Here is a 15,962-nt window from a genome sequence, read left to right as displayed (position 1 = left end):
GTGTCCCAAGTTGTTTCCACCGCGGTGGATGACTATGATATGTTCATAGTTACACTTCACCTTGGCGAGAGAAAATATTTCAGAAGTCTTCCATTGAGAACAGCTCATCTGTATTTCTCGCTCCTGTATTCATCTAGCCAACTATATTCTTTAATCGCATAGTAAATATTTGCTTCAGTTTGCTTTGCTGCTATAACAGCCTCCACTCTTCTGGGAAGACTTTCTGGTATTAAGTTGGAACATTGCTGCGGGGACTTGCTTCCATTCAGCAACAAGACCATTAGTGAGGTCGGGCACCGATGTTGGACGATTAGGCCTGGCTCGCAGAATGCATTCCAATTCCTCCCAAAGGAATGCAGGCCAGTCAAGTTCTTCTAACACCAATCTTGACAAACTATTTTTGTATGGACCTTGCTTTGTGCATGTGGACATTTTCATGCTGAAACAGGAAAGAGCCTTCTCCAGACTGTTGCCAAAATGATGGAAGGACAGGATCGTTGAGAATGTCATTGTCTGCTGTAGCGTTAAGATTTCCCTTCACTGGAACTAATGAGCCTAGTTTGAACCATGAAAAACAGCCCAAGACCATTATTTTCCTCCTCCACCAAACTTTACAGTTGGCACTATGCATTTGTCCATCGGACTGCCAGATGGTGAAGCATGATTCATCACGCAAGAGAACGCGTTTCCACTGCTCCAAAGTCCAATGGCAGTGAGCTTTACACCAATCTAGCCTACGCTTGGCATTGTGCATGATGATCTCATGGTGTGCGGCTGCTCTGCTATGGAAACCCATTTCACGAAGCTCCCGACGAACAGTTATTGTGTTGGCGCTGCTTCCAGAGGCAGTTTTGAACTCAGTAGTGAGTGTTGCAACTGAGGACAGATTATTTTTACACGCTACGCACGTCATCATTCGGCGGTCACATTCTGTGAGCCTGTGAGGCCTACTACTTCGCAGCTGAGCCGTTGTTGCTCCTAGACTTTTCCACTTCATAATAACAGCACTTACAGTTGACTGGGGCAGCTTTAGCAGGGTAGAAATTTGACAAACTGACTTGTTGGAAAGGTGGCATCCTATGACGGTGCCACTTTGAAAGTCACTGAGCTCTTCAGTAAGGTCATTCTCCTGCCAATGTTTGTTTTTATTTTATACACCTTTCAGCAACTTGTGTTGCTGAAATAGCTGAATCCACTAATTTGAAGCGGTGTCCACATACTTTTGTATACATAGTGTATATATCTATATACAGTTGAAGTCGTAGTTTACATACACACGTTAAAGTCATTAAAACTCGTTTTTTATCCACTCCACAAATTTCTTGTTGACAAATTATAGTGTTGGCAAGTCGGTTAGGACATCTACTAAGTCATTTTTCCAACAATTGTTTACAGACAGATTATTTCACTTATAATTCACTGTATCACAATTCCAGTGGGTCAGACGTTTACATACACTAAGTTGACTGTGCGATTTGACACCAATCTCGATGAACATTCACATATCCTAACTGACCTAAGACAGGGAGATTTTACTAGTATTAAATGTCAGGAATTGTGAAACTGAGTTTAAATGTATTTGGCTAAGGTGTATGTAAACTTCCGACTTCAACTGCATATAATTTGGCTGTATGTATTTTTAGATATAGGCCTATTGTAAATGTGTATTATTGTCACCATCTTTATTGCAAAAATAAATACAAGTACAAACATAACTTTAAGCTACATATCAATGAACTGTTCATTGATCAGCACTGCAATTGATAAAACAGGACCATGTTTGAAACACAGGTGGTTCTGAGCTTCTGTTAATATTACACAGTGTAAGCTAACAGTTACAGAAATCAGGAATGCAGACAGGCTGTATCTATCTGAGCTGCTGTGTCCAACACAACCATATTTTGTAATGTTGGGAAGCTACTGACCAAACATCACATTATTCTGGAAGTGCCTTCTCTAAGAGTTTGAATTAGGCTGTTTGAGAATGTTTGAATCCCAAGAAACCTACCCACACATAGTTTGAAGTACAATACCAACATAGATTCTGTAGTAGGTCAAACCTTTATAGAGTATGGGTGGAAAAGGCCTTGTGGTGCTCATGTGACTTTCATTTAATTTCAGCTACAGACCAATGCCTATTCTCACTTAAAACTTTGTTTTTTTGTTTTTAATTATTTAGCGATGAAGGTGTCTGAAGTCCTGACCTGACCTTCATCCAGCACTATACTAGTGGTTGTGCCACACACCTACTCAACAGGATAACTAGCAACACTAGTATTAGTGTTGTTTTGACATACCATACTTGCTGTTTAAAAACTGATACAGTATTTCTCATACTTTGCTGTGGTTCCAAGAAAAGTATTTATCATCACTTCCTCACAAAGTTCGGTGATGAATGTCTATAGGAGCTTCCAATTGGTTAATTCATTCACCTTCCTCTCCCCTGTAGCTATTCCCCAGGTTGTTGCTGTAAATGAGAATGTGTTCTCAGTCAACTTACCTGGTAAAATAAGGGTTAAATAAATCAAAAATCTAAAATGAGGAGATTCCCTGTGCTCCTTTCTGACTGGTCAGGATTTACCTGTCACATAACCTTGGTGAGGATGAACAGCCAATGAAATGTGTCAGAGCCGCACAACACAGTATCCATAAATCCACATAGAGAACCAGAGGGGATGATCATTTATGATAATGGTCTTCATAGATAGTGTGTGTGTGCTTGTGAAAGGCGAGCATGCTCGCGGATGTGTGAAATATGTGTGATAAAAGCACGACTGAAAAAACAGCAGGCGGCAGCTTTTTATCAGGTGGGCTGGAACTGCATTATGATTCAGCCAGATTACCAGGCACTTTTTATTGGGGTTTTAATCCATCCCATGGTTGGTTTGGGGTTTTACAGGTTAGTCTGGTTTGCATCCCAAATGCCACCCTATTCCCTACATAGTGCACTGGGCCCTGGTCAAAAGTATTGCACTATATAGGGAATAGGGTGATATTTGTGATGCAGACCTTTTCCTAGCCTGGTATGTCAGGTGATCTGTCAGGTGATCTATGGATGATCTGATTGGAACAGAGGAGGAAGCATCATTAGTGTCATGTGTTCTAATTGGTCTGTAGTGATCATGGCTTCAGATAGCTTTAGGATTAATTGACCTGGTTTAGACATAGAGGATGGAGACAGCTGGGATTTCCTTCACTCTCATCTTAATGTAACTGGTCAAAAACAAGAACCACAGTGAATGTAGGAATATACTGTACCTCCTGATGTTGTTGCCTTGCTGTGGGAACAGAAAGACAGCCAGTTGACTAACAATGCTACTGATTTTAATTAAAAGGTGGCTATGATTCCCTGATTCTGTAGAAAGTCTAAATCTGCACTGTTTATGACAGATGAAGAAAATACTTTCTGAGTGTTTATTTCGTCTAGATGGAAATCAGGGATGTCTAGACACAAATCATTAAATTGCTGTGTTTCAAATTATAAAATGTTGTAACAGACTGAATTGCTCTGAAACAGTAGGCCTGACTCCAACATCCTTTCTATTTTCTGGGTCAGCCTTGAACAAGGCAGCGAGGGTATTTCTTGATAAAGATCTGCGGTGGCTGCTATTGAAAGTGAATCCACTCTCAGGGCCTGAGGACTACAGAGGATTACAATCAGACACAAGAGAGAGACTGCTTCCTCAGTGGTCATAGCCACAGAAAAGGACTTTCTCTCCATTCAGCCTAGTGCATGAAACAACAGAATGAGGGATGGGTGACATGAGGGAGAGCTTAATTCAGAGAGGAGGGGAGAGGAGAGGAGAGGGAGAAGGAAGAGAATTGAATGAGGGACAGAGGGAAACAAGTGGATGAGTAGAGAGGTGGAATCAAGCTTTTGTCTGGCTGCATGGTCATATCTGATTAAAGTACATGAGGATAGAGGATGGAAGGGTTATTTTCATCAGGTAAGCCACATACACACACAAACACAAACACAGCACAGGAGGCTGCTGAGGGAAGGACGGCTCATAATAATGTCTTGAATGCAGTGAATTGAATGATATCAAACACATTAATTCGATACCATTTCATTAATTCCGTTCCAGACACTACTATGAGTCCGTCCTCCTAAATGTATGTGCCACCAGCCTCCTGCTCTTTCTGCTCCCTCCTAAATCTAAGCTGAATAGCTGTGATGGTGCTCCCTCCCTCCCTCCCTCCCTCCCCTTCTCTCTCTTTCCCTCTTGCCCCTCTCTCCCTCCCTCTCTCCCTCCCTCTCTCCCCCTCTCTCTTTGTCTGTCTTTCTCCCCCCTTCTTTCTCTCCCTCTCTCTCCTCTCTATCTCTTCCTCACATACTTTGTCACTGTTGTTTTTGAAAACCATGATTAAATGCATAGTTCACTTACACTGAATCTAAAAGTCCTATCCTGGGAAATATGGGGATGGCATTCTTTAATATATCAGATCAAATGTGCCTCAGTGCATCGTGACATGTTGCTGTAAACATGACAAGAATATCAGTTTTCTACTGGAGCACTTGTCACTTACCCTTACCATCAAATCCAACCATAGTACCTCTGATCCAGAAGTTCTGTTGTGTTCGTTCAAGGTGTGTTATCTTATCACAGTCATGCACCTGAGCACAGCACTCTCTGAGGAGAGCAAAGCCTGGGGGACAAATTAGCTGCACACTTTTTAGAGGATTTATATTTAATATTTGCAAACACCCTCTCCATCTCCCCCTCTCTCTTTCTTGCATAATCCCCGCATATTAGCATCCCAAAATAACTCCCTTTAGCAGAAATATATTTTAAGTAATTGTTGCTTTGATAAGAAAGTGAGAAGCTTTAATCTGACCCTATAATAGTCACATGCACTCTGAATGTATGACTGTATGATTAAGCTGGCTGCAGCACTATGACTGTATCCCTAAATGATTAGGCTAGCAGCAGCACTGTGACTGTATCCCTAAATGATTAGGCTAGCCTCAGCACTGTGAATGTCTCCCTAAATGATTAGGCTAGCTGCAGCACTGTGACTGTATGTCTATATGATTAGGCTAGATTCAACACTGTGACTGTATCCCTAAATGATTAGGCTAGCTGCAGCACGGTGACTGTATCCCTAAATGATTAGGCTAGCTGCAGCACTGTGACTGTATCCCTAAATGATTAGGCTAGCTGCAGCACTGTGACTGTATCCCCAAATGATTAGGCTAGCTGCAGCACTGTGACTGTATCCCTAAATAATTAGGCTAGCTGCAGCACTGTGACTGTATCCCTAAATAATTAGGCTAGCTGCAGCACTGTGACTGTATCCCTAAATAATGAGGCTAGCTGCAGCACTATGACTGTATCCCTAAATAATTAGGCTAGCTGCAGCACTGTGACTGTATCCCTAAATAATTAGGCTAGCTGCAGCACTGTGACTGTATCCCTAAATAATGAGGCTAGCTGCAGCACCGTGACTGTATGTACATATGATTAGGCTAGCTGCAGCACTGTGACTGTATTCCTAAATGATTAGGCTAGCTGCAGCACTGTGAATGTATCCCTAAATAATGAGGCTAGCTGCAGCACCGTGACTGTATGTACATATGATTAGGCTAGCTGCAGCACTGTGACTGTATTCCTAAATGATTAGGCTAGCTGCAGCACTGTGAATGTATCCCTAAATAATTAGGCTAGCTGCAGCACTGTGACTGTATCCCCAAATGATTAGGCTAGCTGCAGCACTGTGACTGTATCCCTAAATGATTAGGCTAGCTGCAGCACTGTGACTGTATCCCTAAATGATTAGGCTAGCGGCAGCACTGTGACTGTATCCCTAAATGATTAGGATGGCTGCAGCACTGTGACTGTATGTCGAATGATTAGGCTGGCTGCAGCACTGTGACTGTATCCCTAAATGATTAGGCTAGCGGCAGCACTGTGACTGTATCCCTAAATGATTAGGATGGCTGCAGCACTGTGACTGTATGTCGAATGATTAGGCTGGCTGCAGCAACTGTATGACTGGGTTCAGATAGTATTTGGTTCGTATGACTGATGATAATGGTGGTAGGGTTTGGGTTTTACGCATAGCTAGAGATATACAGTACAGGAATAATCCTGTTTTGTGTTTATTTCATATATATCTCTGCCCCATCTGTCTTATCTGGGAAGCCTTATTTGGTCAAATATCGGTGTGAAAGTTTTGTATCTCCTCAGCTTTACCAAGTAAGTACTGTCCTAACAAACAAAACCAATCAGAATTAAAATAAGACTGAAATAGGAATGGAATAAGGGGTCTATCAAAGACCACCTTTCTATTTAAGTCTCTAGAACAGATCAAATACAAGTCATTCATATTTCATTTGAAGAGGATCATCACAGGAGTGCTTGTCTGTCTCTGTGGTAACACTAAGGTCAACATATTTATTTTTGCCTCTAAAAGAGGTCCTCCAGTGTGCAGAATAACTGGAACATACAGTAGATCAGGATGTCACTCTATCCAAAAAACACATTTAGGATCTTGCAGCTTGCATTTGTATAATATGCAAACAAACCCATCTTAGCTCTGTTTACTCTCAATCAGAACAGACTATTTCTGTTTTCTCATGGACATCTACTGTATGTATCAGCATATGCATCATGCCTTTCACTAGACAGATGATGGACAGAAGATTTCATCCAGAATTTCATTCTCTCCATCTTGTGCACTCCTTCTCTCTCTCTCTCTCTCTCTCTCTCTCTCTCTCTCTCTCTCTCGTCATACTTCTTTGGAACAGTTGGCTGTAACTCTATTCAATAATGTGATGACACAGGGAATGACTCAATCTGCCCTATTCTGTTCCATGATGTGTTTAGGGATCAGCGACTCCAATGGGTTCTCCTGGAGTGACAGGAGCCACTCTTTGAAAGCACTGATGTGATCTTAATTGAGTCTAGTTCATCTTCCCTAGGGGTGAGTGTGTGTGTCTGTGTGCTTGCATGTGTGAGCTTATGTGTGTGTGGCGGAATAGAGGATCCAGGGTCATCCCAGTCACAGAGGTACGCCTACACTAAATATCACCAAAGATAATTGACAAGCCAGAGATGGTCAATGGCTCAATGACCTGTGGGGATAAAAGGAAATTAAAAAGATGGGACTATGAGCTACAACGTCTGAGATCATAAACATGGTCAGGGTTTGTATGTGTGCATGCGTGATTATCTATCTATCTATCTATCTATCTATCTATCTATCTATCTATCTATCTATCTATCCATCTATCTATCTATCTATCTATCTATCTATCTATCTATCTATCTATCTATCTATCTATCTATCTATCTATCTATCTATTCAATTCAATTCAAGGGGCTTTATTGGCATGGGAAACGTGTTAACATTGCCAAAGCAAGTGAAGTAGATAATATACAAAAGTGAAATAAACAATAAAAATGAACAGTAAACATTACACATACAGAAATTTCAAAACAATAAAGACATTACAAATGTCATATTATACATATATATATATACATATATATATATATATATATATATATATATATATATATATATATATATATATATATATATATATATATATATACAGTGTTGTAACAATGTACAAATCGTTAAAGAACATCTATCTCTCTATCTATCTCTCGGTGTGTGTGTGTGTGTGTGTGTGTGTGTGTGTGTGTGTGTGTGTGTGTGTGTGTGTGTGTGTGTGTGTGTAGGGAAGCTGAGATAAACAGTAGAATGGTAAATTTCAGCCTAAGCCTCCATTTTGTGACAGGCATTTAACTGCTGTTCTTCCCTGGTAGGGAGGAACAAAGGCTGATGTGTTTGTGTGCTTTACACCATTGTTATCCAACACAGTGCGTCATTCAATCAGTAATTAAACTTGTTAAAAATATATAAAATATACTTGGTTCTCTCACTCTCAGTCATCCGATCAAGGCTATTCACTGATCTTAACATACTTTATATGCTGTTGGTCTGGAGTTAAGGCGCAATGAAATATATTCCTAACATCATTAGTTTATTTTATCTGTTGGGGAAGATCAATAGTAGAGAAGTGTATGGTTAGGATTTGTTTTCAGGGCTCATCCATATTGGGCTGAACTATATAATCATCTCAGCGTTTTAGGTTTTTTTCTAATGAGAAACCTAAATAAGTGTGTGTGTGTGTGTGTATGTGTGTGTGTGTGTGTGTGTGTGTGTGTGTGTGTGTGCGTGCGTGCGTGCGTGTGTGTGTGTGTGTGTGTACCCTGTCCCCTCTCACCTTATCTACTAGCCAGAGGCTATTTCATCTCGGTATGTGATCAGAGCACACCGCCCGTGCGGGAGAGAAAGTGTTGCCTCGTCATTGTGTTTGATCGGTAGTTGGTTATGCATTTAGCACCGAATAAGCAGGACAGAGCGACGGTCGCTAATCACTCACTGACATGTCACACGCATAATGTTTTAGGGAATATTGAACAGTTTACCCAATGGCATTTCCACATTTCCACCATCACCCTTCATATGCTACAACTCTGCCCTTCAAAATACCCACACGGGCTATGTGTAAAGGCCTATTAAAAAGTGGTTAACCCCCCAAAAAGTAGAGGCAACATGACCAAATCAACTTATTATCATCTTGGTCATTCCACACCTTTTGAGAAGTGTAATTTGGTCAAAACAAACTTTTTGTTTCATCTAATTTTAACAGTCTGTCATAAGGATCTCAACTTCATAAAAACATATTTTACCACCTCAAAAGGTTCCCCAAAAATATATACTATAGTAAGTGCCTATGAGTGCCAAATGAAGTAACAGTGTTGACTATAACAGGATTGACGATTTCATCTTAACTCAGCCATAAATACCCTTGTGACAGGGGGAATGGAAGCTTGTTGTGTGCAACAGGAAGTGACAATTGAATGCAAGCTTCACACAAAAATATTATATCCTTAAAACATTTCTAGTCTGTCTATTTATGGGTAACAGGGTTGACGTCTTACTCGACCCATTCAGTTTTCACCACAAAACACCAGAAAATGGCCAAAAAGAGTGAACCAGCTCACCTGCTTTTTACACTACGATTTGACTATTAGATGTTCAATGTTTCTTTTGAAAAATGGCTTTTAATTATCATTATTATTGACCATATTAAAATGCGAGTTCAGACGTAAATGAATCACTAATCACATGAAATAAATAATAATCTTCAGAAATGACTTTGTCAAAGCAACAAAATAAATAGGGCTGTACAATGATGGTGAAAACTAGGAGATTTTGGGGGGTTAAGTGGGTTAAACTCTTCCTAGAAGTCACAGAGGGTGAATGGAGGGACATGTCAAAATGCTGAATTTCCGTGCTTTAGCAGATCTATTATTATAAAAAAAATATGATTTATTGAATTATCCATGTGGTGTATATTAAAGGGAACTTCATTTAATATAACATACTTTTAAAAATCAATATTTGTGCACAATTTCTTCTTAAAATATCAAAGGCACACTTTTCGTTGAACGACCCACCCCTTTGTCCAGCTGTGGGTGCGTTGTGTTAGGACATGGAGTCATGGACACATCGAGAGAGAGCAAACCAGAATATTCTGCAACATCGCTCTCTCACTTATGCACTTCAGCGCTGGACAGCGCTTAGCCGCGTCTCTCCTGATGGAAACGGGATATGAAGTCATGGCTGGCTATAATGCAACCCTGCCAGCCTAACACCACGGCATGACTTACCTTGTCATGTACCGGTGACTGACCACCTTGGTGGAAGAGCAGGAGGTGCGAGGCTATCGCATACATGTCACCGTGACTTTTTCCAGATCGAATATTCTTCAATGTTCAAAACATAACCGTAGTTTGACGCGCGAAACGGAGAACTCCGCACTGCAGTCACACAGTAGGCTATATCACGTACTTTCAGTCGCTCTTGCATACACATTTTATTACACGCGTGTTTGGTTTATGTCTTGAGGAAAATTCTGAAAAAGGTTTCTCTGCATGGAAATCAAAGTAATATACCTGATGATGACACCGCATCTTTCCTAACAGTCAGTCAGTCAAGGGAGTTACTATGGAATTAACTGCGAACGACCGAAGACATTTGACATAGATAAGGAAATAAAATAAATAATTGACCAAATATTTGTAATTCGCCTTTTCACCAATGCGTGCTAAATTAATACGTTTTTAATGCATCTGAAACTGGATCTGAAAACTTTAACAATCGCTTTCATGAGCTAGATGTAGAATATAAGGCTATTTTATTGTTTGGGTATATCGGTTCTCTTTAATAATTCCAGTCGACTCCTCTGACTGTGACAGTCGTGACCAATGTTGGACCCTCGAGCTCAACGTGCCTCTCGTGACTGACACATCAGAAGGAAATCTATTGGATTTATTACAAAACAACCACATCTATCTTTACTAAAGACAGCAATAAGTTTGTCAGTTGAGTGGATTTTATTTCGTGAATGACACTTTTTTATTTTTACGCATTATATTTTTGTGTCTTGGTGACCTGGCTGTCATTACGCGGTATTGATGGACACACACAGGTTGTTGTTGCTGCCGGACCTCGCGCAGTGATATTTAGTAGACATCATGTTTCTATGCAACACAAGTGCAATCAAAGACTGGAGCTATTTCCTCTCTCAGATCCTGCCTCTGATCAACAAGACGTCTGGCTTGGTCAATCAGGGCATCATCGACGAAGCGGAGGTGGCGACCACCACCATGGTGACTGCTCTAGAGCCGGACCTGAGCGGGATAAGCGCCAGTCACCCCCCGCTGAACTCTAATCACACCTCCGGGATGGAACATGTCTTTCAGTACTCGGAGAGTGACCTTCTGTATACGGACAACAGGACACCAGCCCGGGACCCCATCCCACTGCCCAAGGCCGTGCTCTACCTTGTTTGCGCGGCTCTAGTGGTGGTCGCGGTGGTATATGCCATAGTGGGACACCTGGTCAAGGATCTGGTTACTGAGTTTGTAGGTATGTGTCAACAGTTAGTGCTCTGACAAGATGTGTGTGTGTGTGTGTGTGTGTGTGTGTGTGTGTGTGTGTGTGTGTGTGCGTGCGTGCGTGCGTGCGTGTGTGTGTGTGTGTGAGTGAGTGTGAGTCAGCATATAAGGGGGACTTGTGACTATCATTAGTTTGCAACTTTTGGACCTCAGCTTCAGTGCTTTGAGAATGAAAAGGTTGGAACTGAAACACACATTAGTTAAAATTGTGATAGTGTTAGTTTATGATGCAGTATTGCACTGTTTGTAAAGGTAATTCTCTTTTCAATTGGTCAATGTGCAGATATACTGTACATCCCCTTTTTAATCAGCAATTTCCACATCATTAAATAAGATAATAATGGTGTCTCTACCAGGGATAGACTGGTGTTTATTATAATGGATAGGCCTACAGTATACAGCACAGCCTTTACCGACTCAGCCTTACTTTAGATACTGGGGATTTTGAGATTGGTGAAAAACTGAGTTTACCCTCAGATTAATTGTTCAATTCAGAAAAGGATTTTGAAGAGGAAGACAACATAATGTTTGACCTTCATGTGAGAAATATAGACAGACCAATGGACAGATGGACTGACATCTTATCCTTACTGTCCCCCCCCCCCAGACACACCCAAAATGTATTGCGAGGTTTATTTATTTAAAATATATTTTGAAGGTCTTTTCTGACTTTATGGAACCGATAGATAGAGGATGACAGTGGGGAAAAGACAGAGGTTGTGTTGTAGGGCAGTAGGCTGGATATGAACCTGAAGCTGCCTTAATACTGCTAGGCCAGCTAGGCCACTATACACACACACACACACACACACACACACACACACACACACACGTTCTCCGTAAGCAGTGAACCAGGTAGAAATGGCGACGTGAAACAGTGAGTGTCTTACTGAAGCACTTACTATGCCCCAGATACCCCTCTCTCTCTCTCTCTCTCTCTCCCTCACCCATCTACCCCCTTCCTCTACCCTTCCCCCTACTTCCCTTTCCTCTGCTTCCCTTTCCTCTGCTTCCTCTTGGTGTGTTTGGGTTATGTTCCTAAGGTGTACGTGTGAAAATTGTGCAGTGGTGAGTCTGTTTCTAACATCCCTGGAGCAGCATGAACAGGTTCTCTGTCCCTGAGATCTGGAATGCTGTAAAGATATTCCAAAGCAATGCCTCACATATTGGGCAAGAAGACATAAGGCTTTCAGAGTCTTTCAAACATACAGATCTAGATAAAATTGGCAATATATTATTTGATTTGGACAATAATCTTTCAGCTTAAATAGGGAATAACAATAGGACAATAGGAGAGTAGGTTTATTGTCTTTTCAGGATATCCCTGTTTTCTATGGTCATTTCCATCCTAGTGCTTTATTACCAGACACCAGACCTAAGGCTCATGAGGTATATGTAGGTGAGATAAACACATACTGTAGCTAACCACAAGTATTTGCAAAATAGACTGTTGATGATATTGTTTGACTAATGACAATTCTCTAGATCATTCAATATAGAAGGCAAACTCAGCAGCAATTTATAATCTAGGGTGATGATTTATAAAACACCACACAGCCCTAAGCAATATCTCAACAGAACTTACCAATGATTTGAGCTGTGTATTTTATTTTCTAATAAAATATCCCCTCCCATCAAAACCAAAATTGGTTCTGTCAAAGATCCTAGAACGTTCGTTAGGTCAAGCAAATGTTCTCATAATACAAAAACTGTCCAAATCAAATTAAAGTTTATTTGTCACGTGCGCCGACTAGATCTTTCAGTGAAATGCTTACTTACAGGCTCTAACCAATAGTGCATAAAAGGTATTAGGTGAACAATAGGTAAGTAAAGAAATAAAACAACAGTGAAAAGACAGTTGAAAATAACTGTAGTGAGGCTATATACAGACACCGGTTAGTCAGGCTGATTGAGATAGTATGTACATGTAGATATGGTTAAAGTGACTATGCAGATATGATGAACAGAGAGTAGCGTAAAATAGGGGTTGGCGGGTGGTGGGTGGCGGGACACAGTGCAGATAGCCCGGTTAGCCAATGTGCGGGAGCACTGGTTGGTTGGGCCAATTGTGGTAGTATGTACATGAATGTATAGTTAAAGTGACTATGCATATATGATAAACAGAGAGTAGCAGCAGCGTAAAAAAGGAGTTGGGGGGGCACACAATGCAATAGTCCGGGTAGACATTTGATTACCTGTTCAGGAGTCTTATGGCTTGGGGGTAAAAACTGTTGAGAAGCCTTTTTGTCCTAGACTTGGCAGTCTGGTACCGCTTGCCATGCGGTAGTATAGAGAAGAGTCTATGACTGGGGTGGCTGGGGTCTTTGACAATTTCTAGGGCCTTCCTCTGATACCGCCTGGTGTAGAGGTCCTGGATGGCAGGCAGCTTAGCCCCAGTGATGTACTGGGCTGTACGCACACCCTCTGTAGTGCCTTGCGGTTGGAGGCCGAGCAATTGCCGTACCAGGCAGTGATGCAACCATGCCCTCGATGTTGCAGCTGTAAAACCTTTTGAGGATCTGAGCACCCACGCCAAATCTTTTTAGTTTCCTGAGGGGGAATAGGCTTTGTCGTGCCCTCTTCACAACTGTCTTGGTGTGTTTGGACCATTCTAGTTTGATGTTGATGAGGACACCAAGGAACTTGAAGCTCTCAACCTGTTCCACTACAGCCCCGTCGATGAGAATGGGGGCGTGCTCGGTCCTCCTTTTCCTGTAGTCCACAATCGTCTCCTTAGTCTTGATCACGTTGAGGGATAGGTTGTTATTCCGGCACCACCTGGCCAGGTCTCTGACCTCCCGATAGGCTGTCTCGTCGTTGTCGGTGATCAGTCGTGCTGATGACCATAGAATGTTTGTTTAAAACATTTGCCTGATGTTGCAATAACGTTCATAGAACACATTTAATCTGTTCCCCAAATGGTTCCCCAAATGTTTCATTAGCTTGTGGGAAAACAGTAGGCTGGTTGGAACATTATGGGGACATCACAAACGATATGTTCTCAATACACAAAAACTGTTCATTTGTGCGGAGGATTCTACAATGTTTATTTTAGGGTGCAAAAAACAACCTGAAGTTACAAGAAAGTTCCTAGAACACATTTAGCTTGTTCTTTAAAGGTTCCCATAATGTTTCTTTAGGTTGTGGGAACATTGTGGGGTATCCCAAAACACAGTGCTGATTTTCAGATAATGTTTGTAACAGGGTACACAAAACAATCCTTTGATGTTGCAAGAATGTTGACAGAACAGCCTTTCTGAGTTCTTTAAAGGTTCAGATTACATGTAATTAGGTTGAGGGAACAGTGTGGGTACAGTACAAGAGATTGGTTCCTAAAACACAAAATATGCTCAGTTGTGATGACATTGATGCAATGTTTAAGTTAGGTTGCACAGGACATTCCTATAATGTTGTAAGAATGTTGGTAGAACACCTGGTCTAAGTTATTTAAAGGTTCCCTGAACATTTAATTAAGTTATGGGAGTTGTCTGGGATGTTGCGATATTCACATAGGTTCCATTGATGTTCGCGAAATATACATTTTACCTCGTCTTGGAGGTCCTCAGAACACTAAAAAAAGTAATAGTTAAGTTTTACAACATTCTCAGCATGCAAATTCATAGCTTCTTAAAGCGGATTGGAATAAATTCCTCTTTTGTTTCTCTCCAGATTTAATGGTCATTTTCATTAGAGGACTGTATTGTAGGTGATATCAAGACACTTGGCGTTTTTATTTAGTTCATAGCATTTAATCACACAAAACAATGTTTTTTACACAGCATATGTTGACAAACTGAACATTCATTAATAGGACACTTAAACAACATTTAATCACACAAACCAATGTTTTTTACACAGCATATGTTGACAAACTGAACATTCATTAATAGGACACTTAAACAACATTTAATCAAAGAAAGAGAATCATATAATATCTTGAACACTTATGTTGACAATTTGCACATGTGGGATGTGATCCTGCAATGCTTAGTCCCCACGCCAGGTATTTTATCCTCTGCACAACCAGGGAAGCACACTTGTATCTTTTTTTGGCAGTATATAGCCATGACAGTATAGTTTTTAGCCTTCTTAGACACACAGTAACTAACCCAGGGAAATGGTAACTAGGTTATTCACCCTCACTTCAACCAACCTCTTTATAGGCTGCGTACATCTGGGCCCATATTTACAAGATATTCAACAATATGTGTGTTGATCTAGGATCACTTTTGTTTTTCAGATCATGAAAAATATGACGGGGTATCATCCATCTTAAAGTAGGAAGGATATCGGGTTCGTTTTTGAAAGTTGAACAATACATTTTTACACAATGTTTTCTTTTTTACAGTTAGTCTGAATTCTGCATTTCAGACTTGATTTATAAATCTGGACGAAATAAAGACATCCTTTATTTTAGTAAATTATATCTGAGCCTCAATTTCACAGTCGTTTTCAAAAGAAACGTGGATTGAACCTGCACTCTTCAGCTTTGCAGCCCCACCATTAACTCACTGCACCACTATGGTATAACTACAGCAGTGTAGGGTGTTCTTCTGTCTAATTATGGTCAGTCAGGACACAGAACACAATTTCAGAGTTATTAAAATGTTCCCAACCTCTTCATATGCTGTGTACTTGTAACACAGTATTTTATCATTTTCTTTCTTCATCACATGTTGAAAGTCTTATGAAAAGTTATTTAGTTGGATAGAGCTTCCTTTAAAAGGTAACTCTCAACCCTAATTTCAGCCTTTGCCCAACCCCTTCAAAAACAACAACAAATGCATTTAGGTAAGAAGTGGGTGGGGGGAATTGCTCATTAATACTAATCTTGGGGGTGGGTAAATGTAGTTGTACCTGATCCCAACACTTTCTCACTAAAACGTACTTACCAGAAGGCCACTGACACGCTCTGATAATAAAATTATGTGCATCATGAACAAATATGGTTCTGGACAGTTAGCTCACAGTGGTACGGGG

The 15,962-nt window shown here is 40.8% G+C and overlaps 1 protein-coding gene across 1 annotated transcript in view; it reads left to right on the top strand.

Annotated features, from left to right (window-relative positions):
• Positions 1 to 9,617: 9,617 nt before the first annotated feature.
• The window catches only part of LOC110524682, a 26,657-nt gene continuing 20,312 nt past the window's right edge, over positions 9,618 to 15,962 (top strand). Inside the window, exon 1 of the mRNA XM_021604538.2 lies at positions 9,618 to 10,953. Within this exon, the coding sequence (XP_021460213.2) occupies positions 10,560 to 10,953 (394 nt within the window). The 5' untranslated portion in view covers positions 9,618 to 10,559. The remainder of the gene's footprint in view (positions 10,954 to 15,962) is intronic.

This window comes from Oncorhynchus mykiss, chromosome 5, assembly GCF_013265735.2.
Source record: "Oncorhynchus mykiss isolate Arlee chromosome 5, USDA_OmykA_1.1, whole genome shotgun sequence".
Classification (NCBI taxonomy): domain Eukaryota; kingdom Metazoa; phylum Chordata; class Actinopteri; order Salmoniformes; family Salmonidae; genus Oncorhynchus; species Oncorhynchus mykiss.
The sequence above is the reverse complement of the archived record's forward strand: the minus strand, read 5'-3'. Positions and strand labels throughout refer to the sequence as shown.